At 49.6% G+C, this 26,843-nt stretch overlaps 1 protein-coding gene and 1 long non-coding RNA gene across 8 annotated transcripts in view; one reads left to right on the top strand and one right to left on the bottom strand.

Moving 5' to 3' along the window:
- Positions 1-7,157: 7,157 nt before the first annotated feature.
- The window catches only part of trim46a (tripartite motif containing 46a), a 57,025-nt gene continuing 37,339 nt past the window's right edge, over positions 7,158-26,843 (bottom strand). The window contains 3 exon segments of the mRNA XM_052495287.1: positions 7,158-10,437; positions 16,136-16,203; positions 16,397-16,626. Coding sequence (XP_052351247.1) covers positions 10,029-10,437; positions 16,136-16,203; positions 16,397-16,626 — 707 coding nt within the window. The 3' untranslated portion in view covers positions 7,158-10,028.
- LOC127915331 (uncharacterized) lies at positions 19,853-25,982 on the top strand. Of its 7 annotated transcripts, XR_008091042.1 has the most exons (6): positions 19,853-20,237; positions 20,387-20,592; positions 22,876-23,537; positions 24,367-24,462; positions 24,821-25,310; positions 25,800-25,982. It is a non-coding gene; the product is annotated as an uncharacterized LOC127915331 (long non-coding RNA). The 7 variants fall into 7 exon arrangements; XR_008091038.1 differs by lacking the exons at positions 24,821-25,310; positions 25,800-25,982 and adding an exon at positions 24,580-24,814; XR_008091037.1 differs by lacking the exons at positions 24,821-25,310; positions 25,800-25,982 and adding an exon at positions 24,533-24,814.

Below are 26,843 nucleotides of genomic sequence, written 5' to 3'. Positions count from 1 at the left end.
TGTGGAGCGCACGGTGTCTCCAGTGCGGGTGCATAGCCCGGTGCGGTACATACCAGCTCCTCGTATTGGCCGGGCTAGAGTGGGCATCGAGCCAGGTAATGTTGGGCAGGCTCGGTGCTCAAGAGCTCCAGTGCGCCTGCACGGTCCGGTCTATCCAGTACCACCTCCACGCATCAGTCCTCCGGTGGCAGCTCCCCGCACCAGGCTTCCTGTGTGTGTTCTCGGCCCAGTACCACCAGTGCCAGCACCACGCACCAGGCCTTCAGTGCGCTTCGCCTGTCCAGCGCTGCCAGAGCCTTCCTCCTCTCCAGAGCTGCCGGAGTCTCCCGCCTGTTTAGCGCTGCCAGAGCCTTCCTCCTCTCCAGCGCTGCCGGAGTCTCCCGCCTATCCAGCGCTGCCAGAGCCTTCCTCCTCTCCAGCGCTGCCAGAGTCTCCCGCCTGTTTAGCGCTGCCAGAGCCTTCCTCCTCTACAGCGCTGCTGGAGTCTCCTGCCTGTTCAGCGCTGCCGGAGCTGCCAGTCTGCATGGAGCAGCCAGAGCTGCCAGTCTGCATGGAGCAGCCAGAGCTGCCAGTCTGCATGGAGCAGCCAGAGCTGCCAGTCTGCATGGAGCAGCCAGTCTGCATGGAGCAGCCAGAGCTGCCAGTCTGCATGGAGCAGCCAGAGCTGCCAGTCAGCCAGGATCCGCCAGTCAGCCAGGATCTTCCAGATCCGCCAGTCTGCCGGAACCACCAGCCAGGATCTGCCAGAGCCAACTACCTGTCTGAGCTTCCTCTCAGTACTGAGCTTCCTCTCAGTGCCGAGCTTCCCCTCAGTACCGAGCTTCCTCTCAGTACTGAGCTCCCTCTCAGTGCCGAGCTTTCCCTCAGTCCCGAGCTTCCCCTCAGTCCCGAGCTTCCCCTCAGTCCCGAGCTTCCCCTCAGTCCCGAGCTACCCCTCAGTCCCGAGCTACCTCAGTCCCGAGCTGCCCCTCAGTCCAGTGGGGTCCTTGGTGAGGGTTATTAGGTCAAGGTCGGCGGCGCGGGTCACCAATCTAAGGAAGCTATGCAAGGGGACTAAGACTTTGTTGGAGTGGGGTCCACGTCCCGCACCGGAGCCGCCACCGTGGACAGACGCCCACTCGGATCCTCCCCCATGGGTTTCGGTGTGCGGCCGGGAGTCCGCACCTTGGGGGGGGGGGGGTTCTGTCACGCCCTGGTCTTAGTATTTTGTGTTTTCTTTATTATTTTGGTCAGGCCAGGGTGTGACATGGGTTTATTATGTGGTGTTTTTAGTCGTTTTTTTTGTAGGTATCGGGATTGTGGTATAGTGGGGTCTTCTAGAAAAGTCTATGGTTGCCTGAAGTGGTTCTCAATCAGAGGCAGGTGTTTATCGTTGTCTCTGATTGGGAACCATATTTAGGCAGCCATATTCTTTGAGTGTTTCGTGGGTGATTGTTCCTGTCTCTGTGTAACTGTGTTAGTTTGCACCAGTATAGGCTGTTTCGGTTTTCGTGTTACGTTTCTTGTTTTTGTATTGTTCGTGTTTATTCGTTATTAACTTCTTCAACCTATGGGGGCGCTATGTCATTATTGGATAAAAAAACGTGCCCGTTTTAAGCGCAATACTTTGTCACGAAAAGATGCTCGACTATGCATATAATTGCCAGCTTTGGAAAGAAAACACTCTGACGTTTTCAAAACTGCAAATATATTATCTGTGAGTGCCCCAGAACTGATCTTACAGGCGAAACCAAGATGAAACCTCAAACAGGAAATGAGCAGGATTTTTGACGCTCTGTTTTACTATCGTCTCCTTATATGGCTGTGAATGTGCTGTGAACAAGCTTATTTGCTCTGCCGTTCGTCCAAGATGTCTGCAGCATTGTGACGTATTTGTAGGCATATCATTGGAAGATTGGCCATAAGAGACTACATTTGCCAGGGGGCCGTCCGGTGTCCTTTGTCTAAATTGGTGCGTAATTCCCAGTGGCACTCATTTTACCATGCGATACAGAAGGAGACACATACTTCCAGGAACGATACATCATTGAAGAGAAATGTAGAAAAACACCTTGAGGATTGATTCTAAACAACGTTTGCCATGTTTCAGTCGATATTATGGAGTTAATTTGGAATCAAGTTTGGCGTTTGGATAACTGAATTTTCATTTTTTTTTTGGTAGCCAAACGTGACGCACCCAACGGACCGATTTCTCCTGCACTAAAAATCTTTCAGGAAAAACTGAACATTTGCTATCTAACTGAGTCTCCTCATTGAAAACATCCGAAGTTCTTCAAAGGTAAATGATTTATTGAATGTTTTTGCTGGTTTTTGTGAAAATGTTGCCTGCTAATGCTAAATGCTAATGCTAAATGCTAGTTTGCTATGGTAGAGAAGCATATTTTTGAAAATCTGAGATGACAGTGTTGTTAACAAAAGGCTAAGCATGAGAGCTAGCATATTGATTTCATTTCATTTGCGATTTTCATGAATAGTTAACGTCGCGTTATGGTAATGGGCTTGAGGCTGTAGTCATGATACCGGATCCGGGTTGGCTCGACGCAAGAAGTTAAACATGTATGAAAATTACCACGCTGCATTTTGGTCCGATCCTTGCTACACCTCTTCGTCAGAGGAGGAAAAAACTGTGACAAGGGCACAAAACAGACAGACAGAAGTAACAGGTTTGATTGTCCCACATGCACAGCATCAGATAAACATGACCTGCTTTTGGTCTGTGCAAAAATGTTCCCTGTTTTATTTCACTGCCAAGGCTATCTGGAACTTTCCACAGAGGACAGGTGTCAACATCTCATGTATTGGTTCAACAACGCCAGTGTGTATAAAGAAGGGGACTGAGCCCAGTAGAGTACATTAGATCTGAAGAGACATTGTTTCAGAATGAGGGATGCTGGAGCTCTGCTGGTGTTGCTGCACTGTGTCTGGGACATGGCTCATGGAGAGAGTAGAGGGGACAGAGAGAAGGATATCACTGAACAGGGTCACAGTGAAGGATGAGAGAGCATGGAGAGTGATGCTGAACCGTTGACCACCCAGCCTGACATCTGGCCTGAACTGAAGGGGTATCATCGGATGGGGTCACAGTGTCTCCTGACCCCCCCTGTCTCAGCCTCCAGTATTTATGCTGCAGTAGTTTATGTGTCGGGAGGCTAGGGTCAGTTTGTTATATCTGGAGTACTTCTCCTGTCTTACCTGGTGTCCTGTGTGAATTTAAGTATGCTCTCTCTAATTCTCTCTTTCTCTCGGAGGACCTGAGTCAAAGGACCATGCCTCAGGACTGCCTGGCATGATGACTCCTTGCTGTCCCCAGTCCACCAGGCCGTGTTGCTGCTCCAGTTTAAACTGTTCTGCCTGTGGCTATGGAATCCTAACCTGTTCATCGGACGTGCTACCTGTCCCAGACCTGCTGTTTTCAACTCTCTAGAGACAGCAGGAGCGGTAGAGATGCTCTTCATGATCGGCTCTGAAAAGCCAACTGACATTTACTCCTGAGGTGCTGACTTGCTGCACCCTCAACAACTACTGTAATTTCCGGACTATAAGCCGCTACTTTATTCCCACTATTTGAACCTCGCAGTTTATACAATGACGCAGCTAATTTATGGATTTTTTTTATGGATTCATGCAGCCAAAAAAATGAGCACCGTCACACAATGTGACGTAAATCGAGCGCGCTCAAACTTCCCATCATTCTGATTACGGTAGTCATTTTGTCACCCTCATCATGGCAAAGACACAGAGAAATGCATATGATGCAGCTTTCAAGTTAAAGGCGATACATCTGGCTGTTGGAAAAGGAAATAGAGCTGCTGACAGCGTGGAGCATTGTCAAAAAATCCACTATCAAGGAGCTGAAAGGAGGAGCTGAAAGGAGAGGTGGAGGAGCTGATAGGAGAGGTGGAGGAGCTGAAAGGAGAGGTGGAGGAGCTGAAAGGAGAGGTGGAGGAGCTGAAAGGAGAGGTGGAGGAGCTGAAAGGAGAGGTGGAGGAGCTGAGAGGAGAGGTGGAGGAGCTGAAAGGAGAGGTGGAGGAGCTGAAAGGAGAGGTGGAGGAGCTGAAAGGAGAGGTGGAGGAGCTGAAAGGAGAGGTGGAGGAGCTGAAAGGAGAGGTGGAGGAGCTGAAAGGAGAGGTGGAGGAGCTGAAAGGAGAGGTGGAGGAGCTGAAAGGAGAGGTGGAGGAGCTGAAAGGAGAGGTGGAGGAGCTGATATGTGCTAGTTCCTGAAACAGAACATCATCCACATAACACCTCAATGTAACTGTTGAATTGTTTATTCCTTTTTCTCATGACGTGTACAAACATTCTGCCAGCATGGAAAAGTCTAAATGAGGGAGATGCTACAGTCTAAAGTCATTCAAGTGCTGTAAGGTATAAGACTGTATTTTACAACCAGATCATTCAGGACAGACAGAACAGGAAACATGGTTGTTACAGCCAGACCTCCGAGCAACAGATTGGATTAGACTGGACTGGACTGGACTGGACTCTCTCTATATATATATCAGTGGAGGCTGCTGAGGGGAGGACGGCTCATAATAATGACTGGAATGGAGTGAAATAACACACATGAAAACCATGTTCTTGATACCAATCCATTCACTCCATTCCAGCCATTATTATTAGCTGTTCTCCCCTCAGCAGGCTCTATTGATATATATATACAGTACCAGTCAAAGGTCTGGAAACACCTACTCATTCAAGGGTTTTTCTTTATTTAGACTATTTTCTACATTGTAGAATAATAGTGAAGACATCAAAACTATGAAATAACACATATGGAATCATGTAGTAACCAAAAAAGTGTTAAACAAATCAAAATATATGTTATATTCTTAAAAGTAGCCATCCTTTGCCTTGATGGCAGCTTTGCACACTGTTGGCATTCTCTCAACCAGCATCATGAGGTAGTCACCTGGAATGCATTTCAATGAACCTCTTTGGGCTAGGGGGCAGTATTTTGACGCCTGGATGAAAAGCGTGCCCAAAGTAAACTGCCTGTTACTCAGGCCCAGAAGCTAGGCAAATATTGCAAATATTTGGATATATTTGTATAGAAAACACTCTAAAGTTTCTAAAAATGTTAAAATAATGTCTGTGAGTATAACAGAACTAAAATGGCAGGCAAAAACCTAAGGACAAACCATCCAGGAAAAAAAAGAATTCAGCCCCACCACTGATTCCAATGGCTGTCATGTTTAATATGAAGGGAAAACATCCCAGATTGCAGTTCCTAGAGCTTCCACTAGATGTCAACAGTCTTTAGAAAGAGTTACAGGCTTGTTTTTGGAAAAATTAGCTAGAATTTGTAGCTTTTCTAAGTGGCTCCCATGTTCGTTGTAGTGTTTTAACGAGCGTGGATGAGAGCACGTACTTTGTTGTTTATCTCCGGTAAAGACAATAACGATTCTCCGTCTTAAATTTGATCATTTATTTACATATTAGGGTACCTGAGGTTTGATTATAAACGTTGTTTGACTTGTTTGGAGAATTTTATTGGTAACATTTGGGATTCATTTTGTATGCATTTTGAAGAAGGGAAACCAGTGGATTATTGAATGAAGCGTGCCAGCTAAACTGAGTTTTTGGGGATATAAAGAAGGACTTTATCAAACAAAAGGACCATTTGTGATGTAGCTGGGACCTTTTGGAGTGCCAACAGAAGAAGATCTTCAAAGGTAAGGCATTTATTTTAGTGCACCTGCCTGGTTGGAAAATGTTTTTAATTATTTTGTGTGCGGGGCGCTGTCCTCAGATAATCGCATGGTGTGCTTTCGCCGTAAAGCCTTTTTGAAATCTGACAAAGATTAACAAGAAGTTCCGTTTTTTTTCTGATGTATGACACTTGTATTTTCATGAATGTTGAATATTACTATTTCTATAATTTGAATTTTGCACTCCTGTTGTCGAGGTGGGTCGCTAGCGCCACATCTAGCACAAAGGGGTTTTAACAGGTGTGTTCATTTGTGGAATATATTTCCTTCTTAATGCATTTGAGCCAATCAGTTGTGTTGTGACAAGGTAGGGGTGGTATACAGAAGATAATCCTATTTGGTAAAAGACCAAGTCCATATTATGACAAGAACAGCTCAAATAAGCAAAGGGAAACGACAGTCCATCAAGACTTTAAAACATGGCTCTCATGAGGACCGCCACAGGAAAGGAAGACCCAGACTTACTTCTGCTGCAGAGGATAAGTTCATTAGAGTTAACTGCACCTCAGATTGCATCCCAAATATACACTTTGCAGAGTTCAAGTAACATACACATCTCAACATCAGCTGTTCAGAGGAAACTGCGTGAATCAGGCCTTCATGGTTGAAATGCTGCAAAGACACCACTACTAAAGGACAAATAAGAAGAAGAGACTTGCTTGGGCCAAGAAACATGAGCAATGGACATTAGACTGGTGGAAATCTGTCCTTTGGTCTGACGAGTCCAAATTTGAGATTTTTGGTTCCAACTGCAGTGTCTTTGTGAGAAGCAGAGTTGGGAAACGGATGATCTCTGCATGTGTTGGTCCCACCGTGAAGCATGGAAGAGGAGGTGTGATGGTGTGGGGGTGCTTTGCTGGTGACACTGTCTGTGATTTATTTAGAATTCAAGGCACACTTAACCAGCATGGCTACCACAGCATTCTGCAGCGATACACCACCCCATCTGGATTAGTGGGACTATCATTTGTTTTTTAACAGGACAATAACTCAACACACCTCCAGACTGTGAAAGGGCTATTTGATCAAGAATGATGGACTGCTGCATCAGATGACCTGGCCTCCACAAATATATTTGTTTAACACTTTGGTTACTACATGATTCCAAATGTGTTATTTCATAGTTTTGATGTCTTCACTATTATTCTACAATGTAGAAAATTGTCAAAATACACTTTTGACTGTGTATATATATCTCCCTCTCTCTTTGTCTCTCACTCTCTCTCTCTCACACACACGTACACACATGCATTCAAGTAAAAATACACACTCTCACACACACACTCAATATACTGTATGAATACTGACAGTCTGAGCCTCGACCCTGTAAGAGCTATCTTTTTAGTAATAATCTGTTGAGTAAAAATGTATTATTGCCAGTCATAATAATCATAAAAGCTATGAATAAAAAGCTATAAAACAGTATAAATATTCAGCCAGCTCAGATGAGAATGATAACATAAGTATTATGATTTTAATTCAGGTGAACACACACCCCAAATCTTCCCATTGACATCAACGCATGATTTACGCTAAATCCTTTCTATCCACAATGTGTCAATCCCATTCATCTCTATTGTCTCAAAATATAGAATAGATATGTATACCCTCTTGATTTGTAATACATGTTTGAAGCTTATGAGAGAATCTTCCACAATGTGAGCATTTTGGTTTGGTTTCAAACAATAAGATCTATGTGAAGTGCAGGTAGCATGAGTCCTAACAGATAACGTCCACTCATGAGTCATTTAACAGATAACGTCCCACTCATGAGTCATTTAACAGTTAACAGTTAACGTCCCACTCATGAGTCATTTAACAGTTAACAGTTAACATCCCATTCATGAGTCATTTAACAGTTAACAGTTAACATCCCATTCATGAGTCATTTACCAGTTAACAGTTAACGTCACACTCATGAGTCATTTAACAGTTAACATCCCACTCATGAGTCATTTACCAGTTAACAGTTAACATCCCACTCATTAGTCATTTACCAGTTAACAGTTAACATCCCACTCATGAGTCATTTACCAGTTAACAGTTAACATCCCACTCATGAGTCATTTACCAGTTAACAGTTAACATCCCACTCATGAGTCATTTAACTGTTTACGCCCCACTCATGAGTCATTTACCAGTTAACGTCCCACTCATGAGTCATTTACCAGTTAACAGTTAACATCCCACTCATGAGTCATTTAACTGTTTACGCCCCACTCATGAGCTCTTTACCAGTTAACGTCCCACTCATGAGTCATTTAACAGTTAACAGTTAACATCCCACTCATGAGTCATTTACCAGTTAACGTCCCACTCATGAGTCATTTAACAGTTAACAGTTAACATCCCACTCATGAGTCATTTACCAGTTAACATCCCACTCATGAGTCATTTAACAGTTAACGTCCCACTCATGAGTCATTTACCAGTTAACATCCCACTCATGAGTCATTTAACAGTTAACGTCCCAGTCATGAGTCATTTAACAGTTAACATCCCACTCATGAGTCATTTAACAGTTAACGTCCCACTCATGAGTCATTTAACAGTTAACATCCCACTCATGAGTCATTTACCAGTTCACGTCCCACTCATGAGTCATTTACCAGTTAACATCCCACTCATGAGTCATTTAACAGTTAACGTCCCACTCATGAGTCATTTACCAGTTAACGTCCCACTCATGAGTCATTTAACAGTTAACGTCCCACTCATGAGTCATTTAACAGTTAACGTCCCACTCATGAGTAATTTACCAGTTAACGTCCCACTCATGAGTCATTTAACAGTTAACGTCCCATTCGTGAGTCATTTACCAGTTAACGTCCCACTCATGAGTCATTTAACAGTAAACGTCCCACCATTTAACAGTTAACATCCCACTCATGAGTCCTTTAACAGTTAACGTCCCACTCATGAGTCGTTTAACAGTAAACGTCCCACTCATGAGTCAGTTAACAGTTAACGTCCCACTCATGAGTCAGTTAACAGTTAACGTCCCACTCATGAGTCAGTTAACAGTTAACGTCCCACTCATGAGTCAGTTAACAGTTAACGTCCCACTCATGAGTCATTTAACAATAAACGTCCCACTCATGAGTCCTTTAACAGTTAACGTCCCACTCATGAGTCATTTAACAGTTAACGTCCCACTCATGAGTCATTTAACAGTAAACGTCCCACTCATGAGTCAGTTAACAGTTAACGTCCCACTCATGAGTCATTTAACAATAAACGTCCCACTCATGAGTCCTTTAACAGTTAACGTCCCACTCATGAGTCATTTAACAGTAAATGTCCCACTCATGAGTCCTTTAACAGTTAACGTCCCACTCATGAGTCATTTAACAGTAAATGTCCCACTCATGAGTCATTTAACAGTAAATGTCCCACTCATGAGTCATTTAACAGTAAATGTCCCACTCATGAGTCATTTAACAGTAAATGTCCCACTCATGAGTCATTTAACAGTTAACGTCCCACTCATGAGTCATTTAACAGTTAACGTCCCACTCATGAGTCATTTAACAGTTAACGTCCCACTCATGAGTCATTTAACAATAAACGTCCCACTCATGAGTCCTTTAACAGTTAACGTCCCACTCATGAGTCATTTAACAGTAAATGTCCCACTCATGAGTCATTTAACAGTTAACGTCCCACTCATGAGTCCTTTAACAGTTAACGTCCCACTCATGAGTCCTTTAACAATAAACGTCCCACTCATGAGTCATTTAACTGTTAACGTCCCACTCATGAGTCATTTAACAATAAACGTCCCACTCATGAGTCCTTTAACAGTTAACGTCCCACTCATGAGTCATTTAACAGTAAACGTCCCACTCATGAGTCCTTTAACAGTAAATGTCCCACTCATGAGTCCTTTAACAATAAACGTCCCACTCATGAGTCATTTAACAGTAAACGTCCCACTCATGAGTCAGTTAACAGTTAACGTCCCACTCATGAGTCATTTAACAATAAACGTCCCACTCATGAGTCCTTTAACAGTAAACGTCCCACTCATGAGTCAATTAACAATAAACGTCCCACTCATGAGTCCTTTAACAATAAACGTCCCACTCATGAGTCCTTGTCAGATGCAACACAGCAACAGTTGGAATCACAGAATACACGTATCCTGATGTAACCTGCAGAACGCTTTATAATCCCCTGGATTCCGGGACATTGACATTCTTCTATTCTGCAAAATGTACATCATCAACAGTTGCAGACATTACAAATGAAACCTAAACATAAACAAGTAAACATCAAGTTGATGAAGGGTCTTTCCAAATCATTCCACTCCATACTTCTTCAGTTACCTAAATTGGTGGCGCGTGATTGGATGGTGACCCTTCTGTGCAGTGGCTCCTCTGTGCTCCGATTGGCCACCAGCTCCTGCAGCTGCAGTGCCCCTCCACCAATGAAACAAAAGGCCGGGCACACAGGGGCAGAGCAATCCACATGCCCCTCCCACAGGGTACGCAGCGAGTGGGCGTCGTAGAACGTGACCCGCCCCTTTTCGAAGTCCAGACAAACCCCCAGGCGCGGGGGCAGGGGGGCAGTAGGAGGGCCATGGTTGTTCCCATGGGTACTGTGGTGTAAGTTTGCTGCCCCCTGGGGTAAGAGGACCTTGCCCATGCCCATGGTGAGGAAGCAGAAGGGAGGGGAGGAGTCTGGGGAATCCTCAGCCCCACTGTCATGGCCACTGTCTGGGTCATAGCTGGAGAGAGGGAAGGGGTCGGGGAGAGAGAGGGGAGGGGGAGAGAGAGGAGGGGGGAACGGGAAGAGAGAGGGAATGGGTCGGGGGGAGAGAGGGGGGGGGAGAGAGAGGAGGGGGAACGGGAAGAGAGAGGGAAGGGGTCGGGGAGAGAGAGGGGAGGGGGAGAGAGAGGAGGGGGGAATGGGAAGAGAGAGGGAAGGGGTCGGGGAGAGAGAGGGGGGGGAGAGAGAGGAGGGGGGAACAGGAAGAGAGAGGGAAGGGGTCGGGGAGAGAGAGGGGAGGGGAGAGAGAGGAGGGGGAACGGGAAGAGAGAGGGAAGGGGTCGGGGAGAGAGAGGGGAGGGGAGGGGGAGAGAGAGGAGGGGGAACGGGAAGAGAGAGGGAAGGGGTCGGGGAGAGAGAGGGGAGGGGGAGAGAGAGGAGGGGGAACGGGAAGAGAGAGGGAAGGGGTCGGGGAGTGAGGAAGAGGGAGGGGAGTGAGGAAGAGGGAGGACGGGGGAGACTGAGTTTACTTGGTTAGTTTTAGTGTCATTGGAACCACTTCTTTACTACCCCCTACCTCTACCTACCTCTACCTACTACCCCCTACCTCTACCTACCTCTACCTCTACCTCCATCTGTCCCCCTACCTCTACCTCCATCTGTCCCCCTACCTCTACCTCTATCTGTCCCCCTACCTCTACCTCCCTCTGTCCCCCTACCTCTACCTACCTCTGTCCCCCTACCTCTACCTCCCTCTGTCCCCCTACCTCTACCTCCCTCTGTCCCCCTACCTCTACCTCTACCTCCATCTGTCCCCCTACCTCTACCTCTACCTCCCTCTGTCCCCCTACCTCTACCTCCCTCTGTCCCCCTACCTCTACCCCCCTCTGTCCCCCTACCTCTACCCCCTCTGTCCCCCTACCTCTACCTCCCTCTGTCCCCCTACCTCTACCTCCCTCTGTCCCCCTACCTCTACCTCCCTCTGTCCCCCTACCTCTACCTCCCTCTGTCCCCCTACCTCTACCTCCCTCTGTCCCCCTACCTCTACCTCCCTATGTCCCCCTACCTCTACCTCCCTCTGTCCCCCTACTACCTCCCTCTGTCCCCCTACCTCTACCTCCCTCTGTCCCCCTACCTCTACCTCCCTCTGTCCCCCTACCTCTACCTCCCTCTGTCCCCCTACCTCTACCTCCCTCTGTCCCCCTACCTCTACCTCCCTATGTCCCCCTACTTCTATCTCCCTCTGTCCCTCTACCTCCCTCTGTCCCCCTCCCTCTACCTCAATCTGTCCCCCTACCTCTACCTCCCTCTGTCCCCCTACCTCTACCTCCATCTGTCCCCCTACCTCTACCTCCCTCTGTCCCCCTACCTCTACCTCCATCTGTCCCTCTACCTCCATCTGTCCCCCTACCTCCCTCTGTCCCCCTACCTCTACCTCCCTCTGTCCCCCTACCTCTACCTCCCTCTGTCCCTCTACCTCCCTCTCCATCCCTCCCTCTACCTCCCTCTGTCCCCTACCTCTACCTCCCTCTGTCCCCCTACCTCTACCTCACTCTGTCCCCTACCTCTACCTCCCTATGTCCCCCTACCTCTACCTCCCTCTGTCCCCCTACTACCTCCCTCTGTCCCCCTACCTCTACCTCCCTCTGTCCCCCTACTACCTCCCTCTGTCCCCCTACCTCTACCTCCCTCTGTCCCCCTACCTCTACCTCCCTCTGTCCCCCTACCTCTACCTCCCTCTGTCCCCCTACCTCTACCTCCCTCTGTCCCCCTACCTCTACCTCCCTCTGTCCCCCTACCTCTACCTCCCTCTGTCCCCCTACCTCTACCTACCTCCCTCTGTCCCCCTACCTCTACCTCCCTCTGTCCCCCTACCTCTACCTCCCTCTGTCCCCCTACCTCTACCTCCCTCTGTCCCCCTACCTCTACCTCCCTCTGTCCCCCTACCTCTACCTCCCTCTGTCCCCTACCTCTACCTCCCTCTGTCCCCCTACCTCTACCTCCCTCTGTCCCCCTACCTCTACCCCCTCTGTCCCCCTACCACTACCTCCCTCTGTCCCCCTACCTCTACCTCCCTCTGTCCCCCTACCTCTACTTCCATCTGTCCCCCTACCTCTACCTACCTCCATCTGTCCCCTACCTCTACCTCCGTCTGTCCCCCTACCTCTACCTCCCTCTGTCCCCTCCCTCTACCTCAATCTGTCCCCCTACATCTACCTCCCTGTGTCCCCCTACCTCTACCTCCCTCTGTCCCCCTACCTCTACCTCCCTCTGTCCCCCTACCTCTACCTCCATCTGTCCCTCTACCTCCCTCTGTCCCCCTACCTCTAACTCCCTCTGTCCCCCTACCTCTACCTCCCTCTGTCCCCCTACCTCTTCCTCCCTCTGTCCCCCTCCCTCTACCTACCTCCATCTGTCCCCCTACCTCTACCTCCCTCTGTCCCCCTACCTCTACCTCCCTCTGTCCCCCTACCTCTACCTCCATCTGTCCCCCTACCTCTACCTCCCTCTGTCCCCCTACGTCTACCTCCCTCTGTCCCCCTACGTCTACCTCCCTCTGTCCCCCTACCTCTACCTCCCTCTGTCCCCCTACCTCTACCTCCCTCTGTCCCTCTACCTCTACCTCCCTCTGTCCCCCTCCCTCCCTCTCCATCCCTCCCTCTACCTCCCTCTGTCCCCCTACCTCTACCTCCCTCTGTCCCCCTACCTCTACCTCCCTCTGTCCCCCTACCTCTACCTCCCTATGTCCCCTACCTCTACCTCCCTCTGTCCCCCTACTACCTCCCTCTGTCCCTCTACCTCTACCTCCCTCTGTCCCCCTCCCTCCCTCTCCATCCCTCCCTCTACCTCCCTCTGTCCCCCTACCTCTACCTCCCTCTGTCCCCCTACCTCTACCTCCCTCTGTCCCCCTACCTCTACCTCCCTCTGTCCCCCTACCTCTATCTCCCTCTGTCCCTCTACCTCCCTCTGTCCCCCTCCCTCCCTCTCCATCCCTCCCTCTACCTCCCTCTGTCCCCCTACCTCTACCTCCCTCTGTCCCCCTACCTCTACCTCCCTCTGTCCCCCTACCTCTACCTCCCTATGTCCCCCTACCTCTACCTCCCTCTGTCCCCCTACTACCTCCCTCTGTCCCTCTACCTCTACCTCCCTCTGTCCCCCTCCCTCCCTCTCCCTCCCTCCCTCTACCTCCCTCTGTCCCCCTACCTCTACCTCCCTCTGTCCCCCTACCTCTACCTCCCTCTGTCCCCCTACCTCTACCTCCCTCTGTCCCCCTACCTCTAGCTCCCTCTGTCCCTCTACCTCCCTCTGTCCCCCTACCTCTAGCTCCCTCTGTCCCTCTACCTCTACCTCCATCTGTCCCCCTACCTCTACCTCCCTCTGTCCCCCTACCTCTACCTCCCTCTGTCCCCCTACCTCTACCTCCCTCTGTCCCCCCACCTCTAGCTCCCTCTGTCCCTCTAACTCGCCTCCCTGCGGACCTGGCATCCTTTCGCTCCCTCCTCTCTACATTTTCCTCTTCTGTCTCTGCTGCTAAAGCCACTTTCTACCACTCTAAATTCCAAGCTTCTGCCTCTAACCCTAGGAAGCTCTTTGCCACCTTCTCCTCCCTCCTGAATCCTCCTCCCCCTCCCCCCCTCCTCCCTCTCTGCAGATGACTTCGTCAACCATTTTGAAAAGAAGGTCGACGACATCCGATCCTCGTTTGCTAAGTCAAACGACACCGCTGGTTCTGCTCACACTGCCCTACCCTGTGCTCTGACCTCTTTCTCCCCCTCTCTCCAGATGAAATCTCGCGTCTTGTGACGGCCGGCCGCCCAACAACCTGCCCGCTTGACCCTATCCCCTCCTCTCTTCTCCAGACCATTTCCGGAGATCTTCTCCCTTACCTCACCTCGCTCATCAACTCATCCCTGACCGCTGGCTACGTCCCTTCCATCTTCAAGAGAGCGAGAGTTGCACCCCTTCTGAAAAAACCTACACTCGATCCCTCCCATGTCAACAACTACAGACCAGTATCCCTTCTTTCTTTTCTCTCCAAAACTCTTGAACGTGCCGTCCTTGGCCAGCTCTCCCGCTATCTCTCTCAGAATGACCTTCTTGATCCAAATCAGTCAGGTTTCAAGACTAGTCATTCAACTGAGACTGCTCTTCTCTGTATCACGGAGGCGCTCCGCATCTGCTCTCATCCTTCTAGACCTATCGGCTGCCTTCGATACTGTGAACCATCAGATCCTCCTCTCCACCCTCTCCGAGTTGGGCATCTCCGGCGCGGCCCACGCTTGGATTGCGTCCTACCTGACAGGTCGCTCCTACCAGGTGGCGTGGCGAGAATCTGTCTCCTCACCACGCGCTCTCACCACTGTTGTCCGCCAGGGCTCTGTTCTAGGCCCTCTCCTATTCTCGCTATACACCAAGTCACTTGGCTCTGTCATAACCTCACATGGTCTCTCCTATCATTGCTATGCAGACGACACACAATTAATCTTCTCCTTTCCCCCTTCTGATGACCAGGTGGCGAATCGCATCTCTGCATGTCTGGCAGACATATCAGTGTGGATGACGGATCACCACCTCAAGCTGAACCTCGGCAAGACGGAGCTGCTCTTCCTCCCGGGAAGGACTGCCCGTTCCATGATCTCGCCATCACGGTTGACAACTCCATTGTGTCCTCCTCCCAGAGCGCTAAGAACCTTGGCGTGATCCTGGACAACACCCTGTCGTTCTCAACTAACATCAAGGCGGTGGCCCGTTCCTGTAGGTTCATGCTCTACAACATCCGCAGAGTACGATCCTGCCTCACACAGGAAGCGGCGCAGGTCCTAATCCAGGCACTTGTCATCTCCCATCTGGATTACTGCAACTCGCTGTTGGCTGGGCTCCCTGCCTGTGCCATTAAACCCCTACAACTCATCCAGAACGCCGCAGCCCGTCTGGTGTTCAACCTTCCCAAGTTCTCCCACGTCACCCCGCTCCTCCGCTCTCTCCACTGGCTTCCAGTTGAAGCTCGCATCCGCTACAAGACCATGGTGCTTGCCTACGGAGCTGTGAGGGGAACGGCACCTCAGTACCTCCAGGCTCTGATCAGGCCCTACACCCAAACAAGGGCACTGCGTTCATCCACCTCTGGCCAGCCCAGTCAAAACTGTTCGCTGCTCTGGCCCCCCAATGGTGGAACAAACTCCCTCACGACGCCAGGACAGCGGAGTCAATCACCACCTTCCGGAGACACCTGAAACCCCACCTCTTTAAGGAATACCTAGGATAGGATAAGTAATCCTTCTCACCCCCACCCCCCTTTTAAGATTTAGATGCACTATTGTAAAGTGACTGTTCCACTGGATGTCATAAGGTGAATGCACCAATTTGTAAGTCGCTCTGGATAAGAGCGTCTGCTAAATGACTTAAATGTAATGTAAATGTACCTCTACCTCCCTCTGTCCCCATCCCTCCCTCTACCTCCCTCAGTCCCCCCTCCCTCTCCATCCCTCCCTCTACCTCCCTCTGTCCCCCTCCCTCTCCATCCCTCCCTCTACCTCCCTCTGTCCCCCTCCCTCTGTCCCCCTCCCTCTCCATCCCTCCCTCTACCTCCTCTGTCCCCCTCCCTCTCCATCCCTCCCTCTGCCCCCTCCCTCTCCATCCCTCCCTCTGTCCCCCTCCCTCTCCATCCCTCCCTCTGTCCCCCCTCCCTCTCCATCCCTCCCTCTCCCCTCTCTCACCGGGGGCTGGCCATGTCCTGAGGAAGGTGGAACCACTCCTGGAGCTTGGCCTCCTGTCCAACTCCCACCTGAGGAACGCAGAGAGAAAAATGACAAATTAGACTGAGTAAGTTACACACACCCACGCACGTATGCACACACACACACACACACACACACACACACACACACACACACACACACACACACACACACACACACACACACACACACACACACACACACACACACACACACACACACAAAATCTCTATTTCTCACCTTGACCAGGTAGGAGCCGGGCTCCACCGAGCATGCCCAGTAGTGCCTTCCCTGGGTGATGGCCAGGTCGCCTATGAGGAGGTCAGAGGTCAGGTGACAGGAAGTGAGGGAGCGGTCAGCGGCCTGCAGAAGGGAGAGGCCGGGCACGCTGCGGGCATACGTCTGTCCTTTACCCAGAGCCAGTCGGTCAGCATGCAAACCCCAGCGAGAGTCCAGAGAGAAACACAACACTGACGGAGGAGGGAGAGGGGGAGGAAGGAGAAGTGGGGGAGTAGAGGGAGAGGGGGAGGAGGGAGAGGGGGAGGAGGAGGAGGAGGAGAGGGAGAGGAGGAGGAGAGGGGGGAGGAGGAGAGGGGGAGGAGGGGGGGAGGAAGGAGAAGAGGGGGAGTAGAGGGAGAGGGGGAGGAGGGAGAGGGAGGGGAGGAGGAGGAGGGGAGGGAGAGGAGGAGGAGAGGGGGAGGAGGGAGAGGGGGAGGAGGAGAGGGGGAGGAGAGGGGGAGGAGGGAGAGGAGAGGGAGGAGGAGGGGGGAGGAGGAGGGGGGAGGAGGAGAGGGAGAGGAGAGGGGGAGGAGGGAGAGGAGAGGAGGAGGAGAAGAGGGGGAGGAGGAGGAGAGGGGGAGTAGAGGGAGAGGAGGAGAGGGAGAGGGGGAGGAGGGAGAGGGGAGGAGGAGAAGAGGGAGAGGAGGGGAGGGAGAGGGGTAGGGAGAGGGAGGAGGAGGGAGGAGAAGAGGGGAGGAGAGGGAGAGGAGGAGAGGGGGAGGAGGAGGAGAAGAGGGGGAGGAGGAGGAGGAGAGGGAGAGGAGGAGGAGGAGAGGAGGAGAAGAGGGGGAGGAGAGGGAGAGGGGGAGGAGGAGGAGAGCAGGAGGAGAATAGGGGGAGGAGAGGGAGAGGGGGGGGAGGAGGAGGAGAGGAGGAGGAGGAGAGGGAGAGGGGGAGGAGGAGGAGAAGAGGGGAGGAGAGGGAGAGGAGGAGGAGGAGGAGAGGGGAGGAGGAGGAGGAGGAGGAGAGGGGGAGGAGGAGAGGGAGAGTAGGAGGAGGAGGGGGAGGAGAGGGAGAGTAGGAGGGGGGGGGGAGGAGGAGGGGAGGGTAGGGAGGAGGAGAGGGGGAGGAGGGGGAGAGTAGGAGGAGGAGAGGGAGAGGAGGAGTAGAGGGGTAGGAGGAGGAGGAGAGGGAGATGGGGGAGAGGGAAAGGGGGAGGAGGAGGAGGGGAGGAGGAGGGAGGAGGAGGAGGAGGAGGAGGAGGAGAGGGAGAGGAGGAGGAGAGGGGGAGGAGAGACAGTGAGAGGAGGAGGAGGGAGAAGAGGATGTAGAGGAGAGGTAGGGGAAGAGGAAGAGAAGGGAGAGAGGGGAGGAGGAGGAGGAGAGGAGGAGGAGAGGGGGAGGAAGGAGGGAGAAAGAGAGGAGGAGAGGAAGAGGAGAGGGGGAGGAAGGAGGGAGAAGGAGAGGAGGAGAGGAAGAGGAGAGGGGGAGGAAGAGGAGGGACGGAGAAGGAGAGTGGGAGGAAGGGGAAGGGTTTGATATAGCATCAGGGAGAGGAGCAGAGGAGCAGACCTGCTTACATCTACAGGAAACTGATGTATTCTTTAGGAATAAATACACCCCAGGAAAGAGACGGAACGAGGAGAGAGAGAGAGTTCTAAAGAGGGAGAGAAACCTGGCCCAATACAGTATGGACAGTTAGAGGACAGAGACGGAACGAGGAGAGAGAGAGAGTTCTAAAGAGGGAGAGAAACCTGGCCCAATACAGTATGGACAGTCTGAGGACAGAGAGGGAATGAGGAGAGAGAGAGAGTTCTAAAGAGGGAGAGAAACCTGGCCCAATACAGTATGGACAGTGTGAGGACAGAGAGGGACGAGGAGAGAGAGAGTTCTAAAGAGTGAGAGAAACCTGGCCCAATACAGTATGGACAGTGTTAGGACAGAGAGGGAACGAGGAGAGAGAGAGAGTTCTAAAGAGTGAGAGAAACCTGGCCCAATACAGTATGGATAGTGTGAGGATAGAGAGGGAACGAGGAGAGAGAGAGAGTTCTAAAGAGTAAGAGAAACCTGGCCCAATATAGTATGGATAGTGTGAGGACAGAGAGGGAACGAGGAGAGAGAGAGAGTTCTAAAGAGGGAGAGAAACCTGGCCCAATACAGGTACGACTGCTGATCATTGCTCTGGTTTTGAGAAATTAATAAACTAATCTCATTTAGTAAGCCACATGAACACTTAATAACACAGGAGACTGGGGGAGTGTTTATACAGTATGGACAGTGTGAGGACAGAGAGGGAGAGATGTTGATGAAGAGAGAGAGAGAGGTAGGAGAAGGACAGAGAGGGAGAGATGTTGATGAAGAGAGAGAGAGAGGTAGGAGAAGGACAGAGAGGGAGAGATGTTGATGGAGAGAGAGAGAGAGGTAGGAGAAGGACAGAGAGGGAGAAATGTTGATAAAGAGAGAGAGAGGTAGGAGAAGGACAGAGAGGGAGAAATGTTGATAAAGAGAGAGAGAGGTAGGAGAAGGACAGAGAGGGAGAAATGTTGATAAAGAGAGAGAGAAAGAGGTAGGAGAAGGACAGAGAGGGAGAAATGTTGATAATGAGAGGTAGGAGAAGGACAGAGAGGGAGAAATGTTGATAATGTGAGAGAGAGAGAGGTAGGAGAAGGACAGAGAGGGAGAAATGTTGATAATGAGAGAGAGAGAGGTAGGAGTAGGACAGAGAGGGAGAAATGTTGATAATGAGAGAGAGAGAGAGGTAGGAGAAGGACAGAGAGGGAGAACTGTTGATAATGAGAGAGAGAGGGGTAGGATAAGGACAGAGAGGGAGAGATGTTGATAATGAGAGAGAGAGGGGTAGGAGAAGGACAGAGAGGGAGAAATGTTGATAAGAGAGAGAGAGAGAGAGAGAGAGAGAGAGAGAGGGGTAGGAGAAGGACAGAGAGGGAGAAATGTTGATAATGAGAGAGAGAGGGGTAGGAGAAGGACAGAGAGGGAGAGATGTTGATAATGAGAGAGAGGGGTAGGAGAAGGACAGAGAGGGATAAATGTTGATAATGAGAGAGAGAGGGGTAGGAGAAGGACAGAGAGGGAGAGATGTTGATAATGAGAGAGAGAGGGGTAGGAGAAGGACAGAGAGGGAGAAATGTTGATAATGAGAGAGAGAGAGAGATGTTGAAAAGAGAGAGAAGAGAAAGAGAGAGAGAGAGAGAGAGAGAGAGAGAGAGAGGTAGGAGTAGGACAGAGAGGGAGAAATGTTGATAATGAGAGAGAGAGAGAGAGAGAGAGAGAGAGGAGAGAAGGACAGAGAGAGAGAGATGTTGATAAAGAGAGGGAGAGGTAGGAGAAGGACAGAGAGGGAGAGATGTCGATAAAGAGAGAGAGGTAGGAGAAGGACAGAGAGGGAGAGATGTTGATAAAGAGAGAGAGGTAGGAGAAGGACAGAGAGGGAGAGATGTTGATAAAGAGAGAGAGAGAGAGAGAGGTAGGAGAAGGAAAGAGAGTGAGAGATGTTGATAAAGAGAGAGAGAGAGAGAGGTAGGAGAAGGACAGAGAGGGAGAGATGTTGAGAGAGAGGTAGGAGAAGGACAGAGAGGGAGAGATGTTGATAAAGAGAGAGAGGTAGGAGAAGGACAGAGAGGGAGAGAAGTTGATAAAGAGAGAGAGAGAGGTAGGAGAAGGAAAGAGAGTGAGAGATGTCGATAAAGAGAGAGAGAGAGGTAGGAGAAGGACAGAGAGTTAGAGATGTTGATAAAGAGAGAGAGAGAGGTAGGAGAAGGAAAGAGAGTGAGAGATGTCGATAGAGAGAGAGAGGTAGGAGAAGGACAGAGAGGGAGAGATGTTGAAAAAGAGAGAGAGAGAGGTAGGAGAAGGACAGAGAGGGAGAGATGTTGATAAAGAGAGAGAGAGAGAGGTAGGAGAAGGACAGAGAGGGAGAGATATTGATAAAGAGAGAGAGAGAGAGGTAGGAGAAGGACAGAGAAGGAGAGATATTGATAAAGAGAGAGAGAGAGAGGTAGGAGAAGGACAGAGAGGGAGAGATGTTGATAAAGAGAGAGAGAGAGAGGTAGGAGAAGGACAGAGAGGGAGAGATATTGATAAAGAGAGAGAGAGAGAGGTAGGAGAAGGACAGAGTGAGAGATGTCGATAAAGAGAGAGAGAGGTAGGAGAAGGACAGAGAGTGAGAGATGTTGATAAAGAGAGAGAGAGAGAGAGAGGTAGGAGAAGGAAAGAGAGTGAGAGATGTCGATAAAGAGAGAGAGAGGTAGGAGAAGGACAGAGAGGAGAGATGTTGATAAAGAGAGAGAGGTAGGAGAAGGACAGAGAGGGAGAGATGTTGATAGAGAGAGAGAGGTAGGAGAAGGACAGAGAGGGAGAGATATTGATAAAGAGAGAGAGAGAGGTAGGAGAAGGACAGAGAAGGAGAGATATTGATAAAGAGAGAGAGAGAGGTAGAGTAGGAAGGAAAGATAAAGAGAGAGATGTCGAGAGAGAGAGAGGTAGGAGAAGGACAGAGAGGGAGAGATGTTGATAAAAGAGAGAGAGGTAGGAGAAGGTCAGAGAGTGAGAGATGTCGATAGAGAGAGAGAGGTAGGAGAAGGACAGAGAGGGAGAGATGTTGATAAAGAGAGAGAGAGGTAGGAGAAGGACAGAGAGGGAGAGAAGTTGATAAAGAGAGAGAGAGAGGTAGGGAGAAGGAAAGAGAGTGAGATATGTCGATAGAGAGAGAGAGGTAGGAGAAGGACAGAGAGGGAGAGATGTTGATAAAGAGAGAGAGGTAGGAGAAGGACAGAGAGGGAGAGATGTTGATAAAGAGAGAGAGAGAGGTAGGAGAAGGACAGAGAGGGAGAGATGTTGATAAAGAGAGAGAGAGAGAGGTAGGAGAAGGACAGAGTGAGAGATGTCGATAAAGAGAGAGAGAGAGAGAGGTAGGAGAAGGACAGAGTGAGAGATGTCGATAATGAGAGAGAGAGAGGGGTAGGAGAAGGACAGAGAGGGAGAAATGTTGATAGAGAGAGAGAGAGAGAGAGAGGTAGGAGAAGGACAGAGAGGGAGAAATGTTGATAAAGAGAGAGAGAGAGAGGTAGGAGAAGGACAGAGAGGGAGAGATGTTGATAGAGAGAGAGAGAGAGAGAGAGAGAGAGAGAGAGAGAGAGAGAGAGAGAGAGGTAGGAGAAGGAAAGAGAGGGAGAAATGTTGATAAAGAGAGAGAGAGAGGTAGGAGAAGGACAGAGAGTGAGAGATGTTGATAAAGAGAGAGAGAGATAGGTAGGAGAAGGACAGAGAGGGAGAGATGTTGATAAAGAGAGAGAGGTGGGAGAAGGACAGAGTGAGAGATGTTGAGAGAGAGAGAGAGAGGTAGGAGAAGGACAGAGTGAGAGATGTCGATAATGAGAGAGAGAGAGGGGTAGGAGAAGGACAGAGAGGGAGAAATGTTGATAGAGAGAGAGAGAGAGAGAGGTAGGAGAAGGACAGAGAGGGAGAAATGTTGATAAAGAGAGAGAGAGAGAGGTAGGAGAAGGACAGAGAGGGAGAGATGTTGATAAAGAGAGAGAGAGATAGGTAGGAGAAGGACAGAGAGGGAGAGATGTTGATAAAGAGAGAGAGAGAGAGGTAGGAGAAGGACAGAGAGGGAGAGATGTCAATAAAGAGAGGGAGAGAGAGAGAGAGGTAGGAGAAGGACAGAGAGGGAGAGATGTTGATAAAGAGAGAGAGAGAGAGGTAGGAGAAGGACAGAGAGGGAGAGAAGTTGATAAAGAGAGAGAGAGAGGTAGGAGAAGGAAAGAGAGTGAGAGATGTCGATAAAGAGAGAGAGAGGTAGGAGAAGGACAGAGAGTTAGAGATGTTGATAAAGAGAGAGAGAGAGGTAGGAGAAGGAAAGAGAGTGAGAGATGTCGATAGAGAGAGAGAGGTAGGAGAAGGACAGAGAGGGAGAGATGTTGAGAGAGAGAGGTAGGAGAAGGACAGAGAGGGAGAGATGTTGATAAAGAGAGAGAGAGAGAGGTAGGAGAAGGACAGAGAGGGAGAGATATTGATAAAGAGAGAGAGAGAGAGGTAGGAGAAGGACAGAGAAGGAGAGATATTGATAAAGAGAGAGAGAGAGAGGTAGGAGAAGGACAGAGAGGGAGAGATGTTGATAAAGGGAGAGAGAGAGAGGTAGGAGAAGGACAGAGAGGGAGAGATATTGATAAAGAGAGAGAGAGAGAGGTAGGAGAAGGACAGAGAGTGAGAGATGTTGATAAAGAGAGAGAGAGAGAGGTAGGAGAAGGAAAGAGAGTGAGAGATGTCGATAGAGAGAGAGAGGTAGGAGAAGGACAGAGAGGGAGAGATGTTGATAAAGAGAGAGAGAGGTAGGAGAAGGACAGAGAGGGAGAGATGTTGATAAAGAGAGAGAGAGAGAGGTAGGAGAAGGACAGAGAGTGAGAGATGTCGATAAAGAGAGAGAGAGGTAGGAGAAGGACAGAGAGTGAGAGATGTTGATAAAGAGAGAGAGGAGAGAGGTAGGAGAAGGAAAGAGAGTGAGAGATGTCGATAGAGAGAGAGAGGTAGGAGAAGGACAGAGAGGGAGAGATGTTGATAAAGAGAGAGAGAGGTAGGAGAAGGACAGAGAGGGAGAGATGTTGATAAAGAGAGAGAGAGGTAGGAGAAGGACAGAGAGGGAGAGATATTGATAAAGAGAGAGAGAGAGGTAGGAGAAGGACAGAGAAGGAGAGATATTGATAAAGAGAGAGAGAGAGAGGTAGGAGAAGGAAAGCGAGTGAGAGATGTCGATAGAGAGAGAGAGGTAGGAGAAGGACAGAGAGGGAGAGATGTTGATAAAGAGAGAGAGAGGTAGGAGAAGGACAGAGAGTGAGAGATGTCGATAGAGAGAGAGAGGTAGGAGAAGGACAGAGAGGGAGAGATGTTGATAAAGAGAGAGAGAGGTAGGAGAAGGACAGAGAGGGAGAGAAGTTGATAAAGAGAGAGAGAGAGGTAGGAGAAGGAAAGAGAGTGAGATATGTCGATAGAGAGAGAGAGGTAGGAGAAGGACAGAGAGGGAGAGATGTTGATAAAGAGAGAGAGGTAGGAGAAGGACAGAGAGGGAGAGATGTTGATAAAGAGAGAGAGAGAGGTAGGAGAAGGACAGAGAGGGAGAGATGTTGATAAAGAGAGAGAGAGAGAGGTAGGAGAAGGACAGAGTGAGAGATGTCGATAAAGAGAGAGAGAGAGAGGTAGGAGAAGGACAGAGTGAGAGATGTCGATAATGAGAGAGAGAGAGGGGTAGGAGAAGGACAGAGAGGGAGAAATGTTGATAGAGAGAGAGAGAGAGAGAGAGGTAGGAGAAGGACAGAGAGGGAGAAATGTTGATAAAGAGAGAGAGAGAGAGGTAGGAGAAGGACAGAGAGGGAGAGATGTTGATAAAGAGAGAGAGAGAGAGAGAGAGAGAGAGAGAGGTGGGAGAAGGAAAGAGAGGGAGAAATGTTGATAAAGAGAGAGAGAGAGGTAGGAGAAGGACAGAGAGTGAGAGATGTTGATAAAGAGAGAGAGAGATAGGTAGGAGAAGGACAGAGAGGGAGAGATGTTGATAAAGAGAGAGAGGTGGGAGAAGGACAGAGTGAGAGATGTTGATAAAGAGAGAGAGAGAGAGGTAGGAGAAGGACAGAGTGAGAGATGTCGATAATGAGAGAGAGAGAGGGGTAGGAGAAGGACAGAGAGGGAGAAATGTTGATAGAGAGAGAGAGAGAGAGAGGTAGGAGAAGGACAGAGAGGGAGAAATGTTGATAAAGAGAGAGAGAGAGAGGTAGGAGAAGGACAGAGAGGGAGAGATGTTGATAAGAGAGAGAGAGATAGGTAGGAGAAGGACAGAGAGGGAGAGATGTTGATAAAGAGAGAGAGAGAGAGGTAGGAGAAGGACAGAGTGAGAGATGTCGATAAGAGAGAGAGAGAAACAGAGAGAGAGAGGTAGGAGAAGGACAGAGGGAGAGATGTTGATAAAAGAGAGAGAGAGAGAGGTAGGAGAAGAACAGAGTGAGAGATGTCGAGAGAGAGAGAGAGAGGTAGGAGAAGGACAGAGAGGGAGAGATGTCGATAAAGAGAGAGAGAGAGAGGTAGTCGAGAGCAGACCTCCTCCTCAGGAGAAGGACAGAGAGGGAGAGATGTTGATAAAGAGAGAGAGAGGTAGGAGAAGGACAGAGAGGGAGAGATGTTGATAAAGAGAGAGAGAGGTAGGAGAAGGACAGAGAGGGAGAGATGTCGATAGAGAGAGAGGTAGGAGAAGGACAGAGAGGGAGAGATGTTGATAAAGAGAGAGAGAGAGAGAGGTAGGAGAAGGACAGAGAGGGAGAGATGTTGATAAAGAGAGAGAGAGAGAGGTAGGAGAAGAACAGAGTGAGAGATGTCGAGAGAGAGAGAGAGAGGTAGGAGAAGGACAGAGAGGGAGAGATGTCGATAAAGAGAGAGAGAGAGGTAGGAGAAGGACAGAGAGGGAGAGATGTTGATAAAGAGAGAGGTAGGAGAAGGACAGAGAGGGAGAGATGTTGATAAAGAGAGAGAGAAGTAGGAGAAGGACAGAGAGGGAGAGATGTCGATAGAGAGAGAGGTAGGAGAAGGACAGAGAGTGAGAGATGTCAATAAAAAGAGAGAGAGAGGTAGGAGAAGGACAGACACTGGGATGGTAGGATTCTTCTGAGATGAATCAAGTACAGAGGGTTAGCAAGGTGAAAGAGAGGAAGGAGAGATAGGGAGATAAAGGGATGGAGGGATGGAGAGAGGATGGAGGGATGGAGAGAGGATGGAGGGATGGAGAGAGGAAGGAGAGATAGGGAGATAAAGGGATGGAGGGATGGAGAGAGGATGGAGGGATGGGAGAGAGGATGGAGGGATGGAGAGAGGATGGAGGGATGGAGAGAGGATGGAGGGATGGAGAGAGGATGGAGGGATGGAGAGAGGATGGAGGGTTGGAGAGAGGATGGAGGGATGGAGAGAGGATGGGGGATGGAGAGAGGATGGAGGGTTGAGAGAGGATGGAGGATGGAGAGAGGATGGAGGGATGGAGAGAGGATGGAGGGTTGGAGAGAGGATGGAGGGATGGAGAGAGGATGGAGGGTTGGAGAGAGGATGGATGGAGAGAGGATGGGGGATGGAGAGAGGATGGGGATGGAGAGAGGATGGATCGATGGAGAGAGGATGGGGGATGGAGAGAGGATGGAGGGTTGGAGAGAGGATGGATGGAGAGAGGATGGGGGATGGAGAGAGGATGGGGATGGAGAGAGGATGGAGCGATGGAGAGAGGATGGAGGGATGGAGAGTGGATGGGGGATGGAGAGAGGATTGATGGAGAGAGGATGGGGATGGAGAGAGGATGGAGGGATGGAGAGAGGATGGGGGATGGAGAGAGGATGGACAGATGGAGAGAGGATGGGGGATGGAGAGAGGATGGAGAGAGGATGGAGAGAGGATGGAGGGATGGAGAGAGGGCCGGGGGGTGGAGAGAGGATAGAGGGATAGAGAGAGGATGGAGGGATGGAGAGAGGATGGAGGGATGGAGAGAGGATGGAGAGGATAGAGGGATAGAGAGAGGATGGAGGGATGGAGAAAGGGCCGGGGGGTGGAGCTGGGTTACAGAACAGAGGGAGTGGGTTAAGATAATTACTTAACACATTGGAAAGAATTAACAAAAAAACAGAGCAAACTGTGGTCCTTCTGTAGCTCAGTTGGTAGAGCATGGCGCTTGTAACGCCAGGGTAGTGGGTTCGATTCCCGGGATCACCCATACGTAGAATGTATGCACACATGACTGTAAGTCGCTTTGGATAAAAGCGTCTGCTAAATGGCATATTATTATTATATTATTATTATAGAATGCTATTTGGCCCTACACAGAGAGTACACAGCGGCAGAATACCTGACCACTGTGACTGACCCAAAATTAAGGAAAGCTTTGACTATGTACAGACTCAGTGAGCATAGCCTTGCTATTGAGAAAGGCCGCCGTAGGCAGACATGGCTCTCAAGAGAAGACAGGCTATGTGCTCACTGCCCACAAAATGAGGTGGAAACTGAGCTGCACTTCCTAACCTCCTGTCCAATGTATGACCATATTAGAGAGACATATTTCCCCCAGATCACACAGATCCACAAAGAATTCGAAAACATATCCAATTTTGAAAAACTCCCATATCTACTGGGTGAAATCCCACAGTGTGCCATCACAGCAGCAAGATTTGTGACCTGTTGCCACGAGAAAAGGGCAACCAGTGAAGAACAAACACCATTGTAAATACAACCCATATTTATGCTTATTTATTTTATCTTGTGTCCTTTAATTATTTGTACATTGTGTATATATATATATATGTATATGTATATATATGTATATATATGTATATATATATATATATATATATATATATATATATATATATATATATATATATATATATATATATATATATATATATATATATATGTATATATATATATATATATG

Source organism: Oncorhynchus keta, chromosome 34, assembly GCF_023373465.1.
Source record: "Oncorhynchus keta strain PuntledgeMale-10-30-2019 chromosome 34, Oket_V2, whole genome shotgun sequence".
NCBI classification, from domain to species: Eukaryota; Metazoa; Chordata; class Actinopteri; order Salmoniformes; family Salmonidae; genus Oncorhynchus; species Oncorhynchus keta.
This window is presented reverse-complemented; position numbering and strand designations above follow the sequence as displayed.